The sequence below is a fragment of the Eumetopias jubatus genome, unplaced genomic scaffold, assembly GCF_037043125.1.
Source record: "Eumetopias jubatus isolate StellerSeaLion01/CBP00866 unplaced genomic scaffold, mEumJub1_p1.0 scaffold_4, whole genome shotgun sequence".
Lineage (NCBI taxonomy): Eukaryota > Metazoa > Chordata > Mammalia > Carnivora > Otariidae > Eumetopias > Eumetopias jubatus.
This window is the reverse complement of record NW_028274810.1, coordinates 134,170,077-134,180,559: the sequence shown is the minus strand read 5'-3', so window position 1 is coordinate 134,180,559 and position 10,483 is coordinate 134,170,077. Positions and strand designations below refer to the sequence as shown.

The following is a 10,483-nucleotide window of genomic DNA, read 5'->3' as shown; positions in this document are numbered from 1 at the left end:
TAGAGCTTAAATATTCTCCTCAAAAAAAAGTATACATTTGTCATCACACCATGAACTTTAAATACCTTACATTTTGTTAATTATACTCCAACAAAGCTGGTAAAAAATAAAAATAAAATTACTTCCACTAAAACTGACACTACCTTTTGAGAGGGTTAAGGATAAAGGGCATTAAGATAAAAAATGACCAAAGGCTAAAAAGGAGAAGACATAAAATAGGAAAGGATATTAAGAAAAATATCAGAAGACAGAAAGCAAATTAAAAAGTACAAAAAAGAGGAAGACAAAAGCACAGAGAGGGATAAAAATAAGGACAAACAACAATAAGGGAAAATATAGAAGACATGAAATAAGTGTTAAGATGGAGGTCATACAGTTAAAGTTTAAAAAGAAACTACAATTATGTCAAGAAGCATTCATTTCTTAAATGAAAGTGTAACAAACTGAGATAGACTTTTAAAGGCTGGAGTTGGAGGCTGTGAAATATAAAGACAATATATTTTGTGAAAAAGAGTTCTCTAATAAAATTACTTAAATAACTTGTGACTTGAATTTTATAGAAACTTGGTAAGTTTCTTGAATACAAAATTTTACATGTTACACCTTGGCAAGATAGGTATCTTTTTGAATATTAGTTTAATGTAGCTATTCAAAGGATTACTAAGTTCCTACCTATAACACATGCTAAAAATAAGTATCTGAGAAAACACAGAAACATAGAAATATTAGAAATCATGACATACCCAAATTTAGAAAGTAATGTTAAAATATTTATACGTAAGGAAAATTCTAAGATGAGGTTCTTATGATACTATTATGTTTAGTGGGAATCTGTTTACTTCTAAAAGAGTGTCACACTTGGGGAACTATAACATATAAAGTAGAAAAACACCCTTGTCTCATCATTATGTTGCTAATTAAGTATATAGTATGTAGTTTGGCAACTTTAAAATACCAAATAAATGTGGGCTGTCCATTCTTTTTGCTATCCAGTACACTGGCAGACAATTTTGAAAAGAATACACATTTTACAAAAGCAATTATCCATTTTTATTTTGTTTACATTGCACTGAAAATTTACATCATACTTTTACAAAGTTTTTTTTTCATAAAAATATACTTCTTTACAAAAGTGTATGCATTAATATAAGAGGAGTAGCCAGTTGCAGAAGAAACATTGTTTAAACAAGATCTTAAATGTATTAACCTTAACATTAATGAATGAATCATTGTTATTGCAGTCATTTGAATAAACAAGAATAAATAACTGATGGCATAAAATTTAAAACAGCATCCTGTCAGTAGAGTACAATGTTGAGAAAATTGTATGAATTTCCAAAACAATGTATCTCAAAGTGGTTTACAAGAAATTCACTAAATGTTGTAGAGATAGATCCAAGCAGTGCTTCCGGGTGCAATGATTTCTCTTAGGCACTCTGTCTCATGATACAAAAAGTCGAAACTGTTTACAGAGTTTTCCATATTTGAGAGGGACAACGACAAAGAGTTCACACTGGGTACATAATTTATTCAATGAAGTAAAACATGCTATAAAAGGAAGACAATGGCCTATTAAATCAATATGCTGGCACTGCTGTGATACATTTGTAAATGAGCCACCAATAACTTGCCAATGTGAATCTTAATTTGATGATGAAAGAAACCTGTCATATCTGAAACTTGCTTCTTAAGAGTAGAGAAAGTTTAAAATACATGAAAATTTGGAAAATCTATGACTTTAGGAAATAAATTTATATTGGTGATTTGACAGTGTAAATTTTCTGTAGTCATTATATTTATGGACTGGTCCAAAATGTATGTCTAACTCACTGTCAGATAAAAGTTAAAAGCTTAAAATCTTATATTTCTAACTCGTTGTTGATAAAAGTTCAAAACAATGTGAAATAAATTTAGAGTCTCAACTGGAAGGAAAATAGGATATATCATAGCCAACTATAGTAGATTAATAGGTTCTATCTGGTCTTTCAAAAACTTTGGAAAGTGTGGTAAAGGATGGTAAGTTTGGTGTCTCAGATAACTGCAAAATCATCATTATTATAGATAAGTTTTGCCAGCTAGACTGGTTTCTGGGTGACAAAACAGACTGAAGCAAGGTGTTAAACACTGCCCCATGGCTTACTGAATGATATTGGTTACAACATAATGAGGGGAATTGGGAGAACAGCACAACGATCTTGCCATTTGCAGAAACTGTGACAACCGTCTAAGAAAAAATAACAATATGATACTGAAGAACAAATACCAGAAAGAGTCAAATCAGAGTAGGCAGTCTTATTTCTTTTGTGGCATAAATTAGCTCTTAAACACTTAGGGCATGACTCAATCTGAAATAATCATGGAAATAAGGAAGACAATGACCCAATTAACAAGAACGGAGAGTGGATAGAGTGGTGTGAAATACAGACTCATGGGTGTGATGTAGCTCATGACAGTTAAAGAGAAGTCAGTGATCTATTGACTCTTGTAAGTATAGCTCTTATTTTCTACCCTATATCTTTTTTTTTAAACCCAGTCCCTCTAATATACTTTATAAAGCACAGAAATACTGATAGTGGATGCTCCTCCAATATATGCAAATAAGTTTATGTTTTAGAATAATCTCCTTTTTTAAAAAAGCAAATAAACTGTGAGTAAGCACTCTCAGAGTGCAGCCAAATTTCTGTAAAACTCTCCATGGTAAACATGAAGAAGAATTATGGTCCAGTTTATGAAAAACACTCTTCTCTCTCATTCCTCAGGAAAAGGTGACCCAGCAAGTCCTGAAAAGTGTGCTTTAATTTGTTTAGCAGTGAACTAAATGTGCACTGTTTTGTGTGTCGATTTCCAAGCTTCTGAAGAAGGCAAAGAGTTGCCAAGTTATACCATTGTGCAGACCGTGTTCAAGTTGGGATCGAATCGTACTGCCTTCCCTTCCACTGACTTTGAGTTGGTATCATACATGGGGTTTTCAAAAGCTGCTTGGCCATTGTTATTTTCATGAACTGAACATCCTGTATACTGTGTTTTGGGTGCAGTCCTGTTGATGAGAACACTGATTAGTTATGTGTTAACATTCTTCTAGAAATAGCAGAGTAGAGCTCAAACATAATATACTTGAATTATCATTATTAATGCATAATGTAACTTCAAAGTATTAATTGAGAAATCATAAGCTCAACACATCAAATTCAAACAATTTACCAGTCACTTTTAAACCCTGAGTGACTTTTATTATTTACATATAATACATACCAATGTACAGTACCAATATGAGTAATACAAGTATAAATAAATGTATTATGGCTATTTTCATAAATTTAAATTTTCTGATGCAATAATAATCATTATGAATTTGCATGTATAATATAAATAAATTATGGTGATAAATATAAATCTCATTACTAACCATCCATCCATCCATTCATTCATTAATTCCTCAAATATTTACTGAGCATCTGTTATGTGCCAGGCATGATCTTAGGCATTGGATATAGAATTTTTTTAAAGAAAATGCAAGGAAGGCATTACTCTCATGGAGCTCATAATGTAGTGATAGAAAATAATTAACTAATAAATAAATATTTGTTAAATAAGTTAAAATAAAAATAAATAAATAAAATAAGAAAAATAGATAACAAGAATTGTTCTGATGAAAAAGAAAGCTGTTGATATGACAGTAAGTAACAGGGACCCACTTTAGGAGCAGTAATAAGGAAAAGCATCTCTGAGAAGGTAAAATATAATCTGAGACTTGAAGGACAAGAAGAAGCCAGTTCTGCACTAATTAAAAAGGATTTCAGAATGAGCAGACAACTAACACTGAGGCCCAATTTAGGATGGTACTTGGAGTATCCCAAAAACATACTCAATTTTCTTAAAAATGATATACATTAGAACAATAAATTCAAAATCTCAAGGAAGAAATGACTATACTGATAATTAAGTCATGAAAATAGTTTCCAAAGAGTTACTGATAACTGAACATTTGGTTTTACATAACAAAACACATGGATTCTAGGCTGGCTAGTATAAGCTGCTGGTCTTGAATTCTTTCTTCCTTTTTTTATTTCTCTCTCCTTTGGCAAATATTATTTCTAGTTTCCTACATCCCACTGCATATTTTGCTGACATTCATTATGGTACAAAGCAGACTTGCTCCTACCTGTTTCTGGGACCTAATTCCTAAAATGGATATATCTTAAAATAGATCTGTTTCTCAATTCCTTTGTTTATATCAAACACTACAAATTTCAACTATTTTTTTCATATTTTATATTTGTTATTATATTATTTTACTATTTCTAATGCATTTTCTGAATTTTTCTCTGTATTAAAAATTGTTAGGTGATTTGTATGGCAATAAATTTTGTTAAAGCTATCTTAAGTTTTTTTCAGTGGCATCACCTATACAGTTATATTGCTTACAACTTGCTCTTGCCAGGGGCATAGTTCTAATGGATAGCATTTGTCTCTCTTTTTTCAAACTAGATTCACAATAAAAACCAGAAGCAGCATCATTTTCTTCTAATTAAGCAAGAATCATGAAGATATAAAGAAATGTTATAAATAATATTGAACAACAGCTTTAAGGAAAATATCAAGTTTCAGAAAAGTTTACAACATCAACCAAAATTAATTCGAAATGGAACTTCTGAATATAAGAGCTAAATCTATTAAACTCTTTGGGGAAAACTTATAGGTAAATCTGATCTTGATTCATGACCTTGAATCTGGCAATGGTTTCTTAGATATGACACTCTAAGCACAAATAGCAAAAGAAAATAGATAAATTGGATTTATCAAAATGAGAAACCTTTATACATCAAATGACACTATCAAGAGAGTGAAAATACAACTCATAGAAAGGGAGAGATATTTGCAAACCATATATGTGCCGAGTCTAGTCTCCAAAACATATAAAGAACTCTTACAATTCAACAACAAGAACAAATGACCCAATAAAAAATGGGTAAATACTTGAATAGGCATTTCTTCAAAGGAAAATGGCCAAGAAGCACTGAAAAGATGCTCAATATCATTGGTAATTAGGGAAATGCAAATCAAAACTACAATAAGATACCACTTCACATATGCATTAGGATGACTATAATAAAAAAGAAAGAAAGAGAAAAGAAAACAGAAAATGACAAGTGTTGGCATGGATGTGGAGGAAGTGGAACGGTCATACATTGCTGGTGGGAATAAAATATGGCGCAGTTGTTCTGCAAAACAGTTGGTGCTTCCCCAGTAAGTTAAATGTGCAATTACCATAAAACCCAGCAATTCTATTTTGGGGTATATACCCAAAAGAATTGAAGCGGGTGTCCAAACAAAAACTTGCACAAGTGTATATATGAGCACTATTCACAATAGCCAAAATGTAGGAGCAATCCAAATGCCCACCAACTGATGAATGGGCATATTTAAACAGAATACATTCAAACACAATGGAATATTATTCAGACAGATAAAGAAATGGAGTACTGATAAATGCTATAACACGGAAGAAACTTGAAAACATTATGTTAAGTTTAAGAGACCAGATATAAAATATCACATAGTACATGATTCCATTTATATGAAATACCCAGAATAGGCAAACAGATACAGATAGAAAGCAGAATAGCCGTTGCCTAGGGCAGGAATGCGAGGAATGGGGGATGACTGATTAATGGCACAGAGTTTCCTTTTGGGATAATGGAAATATTCTGGAACTGCAGTGAGGGCTCCATGACATTGTGAATATACTAAAGGCCACTGAACTGTACACCTAGAATGGTTTAAATGGTTTTATGTTATGCATATTTCACAAAAATAGTTTTTAAAGAAAGATCAGAATAGTTTGCTTTATAGATAGATTTAGTGATGATTTTTTATCATTAATAAAATCTGATATTGACAAGGCCTAAGCAGCTGCTAATATTCAATAATTACAAATTCACATAATATTAAATAAACCATTTTTAGATAATGTAAGCTGAAATTTATAATAAAATTATCAGTTTTGAGAAAAATATATTTAGTAACAATAATCATTTAATTATCCAGTTACCTACATATTTTTTCTTGATAAAGGATAGTCCCAAATAGCAGACAACTATATGATAAAGCCACTTGGGGTGTTGTAATGGACATAATAAACAAAGACAAACTAATACTATGTATAGTCATATAGTTGACATATAAGAAATATATTAATTGCATAATCTTCTAAAAGCAGCAGAAGAAAAGATTAGAGGATTTTACCATCTGTCTGCCTGGGTGTAATTGGTCAGCATTGTCATGTGAACTAAAGAGGTTTGGACACAAACTTCTTCCTAATTCTCAAAATAAATCTGGCAGCAGGCATCACCTCTTTGATTTAAACCTTAACCTGGATTTTGTATCTCTAAAGCCTCATTATGGAGAACGCAAAACTAACTGATACAATTAAGTATGTACCAAGAAATTGACACGAAAAAGTAGTAAGGGTTAAGTTGAATGTTCATGCAAATTAACAGAGTGATTTTTTTTTTTTTTTTTATCATGTTGGGGTGGTGGAAGGCAGGCAGGGGAAATAAGGTTTTTAACAATTGTTGCAATATTTGGCACACCTTGTTTTCAAAAACCCAGAAAAAAAATGTAAGTTACAATTTGAACTCAAGTAGTAAAAAGAACATGAAGATTTTGGAAATGTTTTGTTAGTGAAATCAACAAACTTACCTTTGTTTATAAAGATAAAATCCAAATCCTGCAAATATAAGTGCAAAAAAAGGCACAAGAATAGCGATGGCCACAGAACTACTGTTTGTACCATGAGGCTGATTTGAAGAATTTGAGCCTTCTGACATGTTCAAGCCTATAAAATAAAATAAAATAAATCAACTTTATTTTATCACAACTGATTTTTATTTTTATGAACCAATCATTTTATTTCTTTCTCAAGATATCTACTAGGAAATGTACATAGGAAACAAAAGTAATTCATGAAACTACTTCAACTCTTTTCCATACAAGTTTGTACAGTGCGTTCTATTTATAAGACATTTTCCCAGGAACGTATATAGAATAAAAAATAAGCAGAGTTTCTGAACTGAGGAGTTTATACAATTGTGGGAAGAATACCATGACACAAGTAAGTATAGACATCAAGCATGAATTAATGATCAATGTGCTTGAGGAAGAGAAGGAGCAATTCCATCTGGTGATATGTAAGAATGTATTCCGGAGAATATACAATATGAGCTTGGCTTTGAAGAATCAGCAGAACAATGGATGGGAGAGGAAATAGGACCATCATAAGCCTAGAAATGGGAAGGTGAGTGGCCTGTTTAGATGTGACAAGCACTAGGGGTAACTGTGTGGAAAGGATGCAGAGGTAAGTATGTATCAGTGTGGTAGGATTAGGATGCTAAAATGGTAAAACTATGGCCAGACCCTGAAAAGCCATAAACGTCATCCTAAGAAGTTCAAACTTGTTAGTTACCTGCAGTGAGGGACAACTGTGGGTGTTTAGAAGTAAAAGCCCCTGTGATAAGACACACAACTTAGAACAGTGACTAGGGTGGGATGGACTTGAGGGGATCTGGACTGGAAGCAAGAGTACTTCAAAGGTCATAGCAACATCCCAGATAAAAATGGAAGTTGATTGTACCCTAGAGCACTAGGAAGAGCATGAAAAATTAGATGTAGGGGAACATCTTGTAGTTAAAAATCAACAGAACCTGTTTGTGAGGATAAGCGGTACGAGGGCACAGGATGAGAAGGGTTCTACTTGGGGATGAGTAAATGGCAAAGACATTAGCAAAATTAGGAAATGAGAAGAATCAGGTTTGTTAACATGTTGGATAAGGTTGGGGGGGAGAAAATAATGAACAGGTTGTTTTTTTGTGTTTTGCTTTTATTTTCCCCAGAAAGAAATAGCTCATTTTTTTGTTTTGTTTTGTTTGTTTTTTTTTACAGGTTCTGTTTTAGACATACAGTGTGCAAGATGCTTTTGGGAATAGCTTACATAAACATCTTGCATTAAATTACACAACTGTGTTAATGTACTGTGTTAATGAATATTTTATCTGGTTTTCAAAACTAACACAATTTTAGGCAAGACATTATCTGAAATGACATATTATTATTGTTCACTTAGAGAAAACAAATTTCCCTTTTTGATAAGTAGTTATATTCAACTAAATGACACCTTATTCCAGGTTAAGGTAATACCTTATTTCTACCTTATTTTTCAAGGGACTCAGAATATTTATGTAAGAGTTCAAAGTAATGGAACTTTTAAGATAAACATCAAATAGTAGTTTTTAGAGCCTGAATTTATTCTTTATATATCAACACCACAATATAATAATGTGAGACAATATACCTTAGAAAAATAATCTACCAAAAGCTATGTTAATAATTATATTCAAGCAAGACTATTAAATGTCTGTGTATATTTTAGAAGAGTTGGGGAGAAAAATGACAAAATCCATGCCTCCTACTACAGGAAATTCACATATCTGAATAGCGCAAAGCCCCCAAAAGGGGTCCATTCCTCAAAGTTATTTTCCCTTTCCAGACCACATTAAGTTTTCAAAGTGCCACTATATTTTTGAAAGAGAAAGAAAGTTGCAACAATATTCAAACTGAAGAGATGTACTGCAGTTCTCATGAGATAAAATAAAATAATTTAGTTTAATATTTTCTTTTATATCTGTATCTCTTTTTCTCCTTTTGACTTGCTAAGGGCAAGACAGTGTGTCATATTTATTAGAAATACGACAACCAAGCACTGTAGGCTTGGTACATAAAGAATCAATATTCTGAAGAATGCAATTATTTAAAAGGCTATCAAATGTATCAATGTATAATCCTGACAATGCAAAATTAAAAATGTAGGAAGTGTGCCTAATGTACAGAATCCACTGTATTTTCTTGTGATGTCTGGAGTAATAAAGGCACTACATGAAAATGAAAATGAATACATTACCTAGTCTTTGTAGTCCAAATTGCCCATAATCTTTGCCCTGAATAAATCCTTGAAATACATAAGTAGCTCCATCAGGCTCAGCAGAAACCTGAAAATATTTATAAGGTTGATTAAATCTGAAGATTGGACACAGCTATATTTTCCCAGCCTTAATAAATATTCAGTTTTACTCTTAAATGAATGTTATGCAGAGTTCCTAACTCTGTATCTTCCTGCTATGTAAAACACAGCACATTGTACAAATGTGCCATTATAAGCAAAATCAAAATTTTAATTTTTAATTAATTAGGATATTAGAAAAAAGGGCATTGTTATTAATATAATGATGTAGATATACAGAGATTTCTCAGGCTAAGAAACCTACTGTCAAAAAAGGGCAATGATATGATGAAACAAAATAAAGCAAATGATCAATTAAAAATTAAATATAATGAAACTGTACTTTGTAGATTTGATTCCTGTTTAGCATGCCTGCAGGCCTTCTCTCCCTCTCACTAATCTTCATGGGAAGAATGTACTTTCCATCTCATTGGGTTTGGTCCTGTGACTTGCTTTGGCCAATGGAATGTGGGTGGAATTAACAATAGGTCAGTTCTAAGCCTAGGCCTTAAGAGTCATGTTTCCCATTATAATAAGTGAAAGAAGCCAGTCACAAAAAACCACATATTATAAGATGCCATAAATATGAATATCCAAAACAGAGAAATCCACAGAAACAAAAAATAGCTTTGTAGTTGCTTAGGGCTAAGGTGGAGATGAGGGGTGGATGGGTAGAGTGATGATAGCTAAAGGGTGTGTGGTTTCTTTTTGAGGTGACAGAAATATTCTAAAATCAACTATGGTGATGGTTACACACTTGTAAATATACTAAAAACCATTGAATTGTACACTTTAAATGGGCATATGAATTATATCTCAATAGAGGTGTTTAAAACACATCACCCCTCAGAGCTTCTGAGCTCTGACAAGAGGATATGCTCTGGGTAGCCGCTGCCCCTCCAACCTGGGCCCGAGAATAAGACACCTGGAGCAGACCCGAACTTGCTACCATAGCCTCGAGTGGATCACCCAAACTAACCCCAGATACATGCAAAAGGATAAAATACTCCTTTGACCCTGAGATTTTGTGGTTGTGTCTAATGCTGTAAATGCTGACTATAATACGTATCTTGCATATGTATAAAATTCTATATTTAAAAAATACTTTACATGCATAGTATGATTTTATCTCATAAACACAATAGAAATAGATATATTTCAATGTTTCTGTTAACTAGTAATGTGAATTTGCCCTGAAGTTTGTTTTAATTAGTTACCTAAGTCCTGTACATTATTGTAAAAGTTGTAAAAGACCTTGAACCTCACCCTAAAAAGGAAACTATCATACCAATCCATCCATAGCAGTCCAGCATGTCAGAAGAAGTGATTTATTCCTTATTACCAGACATCGTACTCTGGTCATGGTCATTTTTAAAAATGAAATGCTCCTAAAAAGAAGAGCTCAAACTCTAAGATTTAAATGAATGA

At 32.4% G+C, this 10,483-nt stretch overlaps 1 protein-coding gene across 4 annotated transcripts in view; it reads right to left on the bottom strand.

Annotated features, from left to right (window-relative positions):
* Positions 1-2,877: 2,877 nt before the first annotated feature.
* CSMD3 (CUB and Sushi multiple domains 3) overlaps positions 2,878-10,483 on the bottom strand; it is a 1,163,243-nt gene continuing 1,155,637 nt past the window's right edge. For all 4 annotated transcript variants that reach the window (XM_028122520.1, XM_088023099.1, XM_028122521.1 and 1 more), the window contains 3 exons: positions 8,957-9,044; positions 6,703-6,838; positions 2,878-3,037 (listed from right to left, as the gene is read on the bottom strand). In XM_028122520.1, coding sequence (XP_027978321.1) covers positions 2,878-3,037; positions 6,703-6,838; positions 8,957-9,044 — 384 coding nt within the window. The remainder of the gene's footprint in view (positions 3,038-6,702; positions 6,839-8,956; positions 9,045-10,483) is intronic.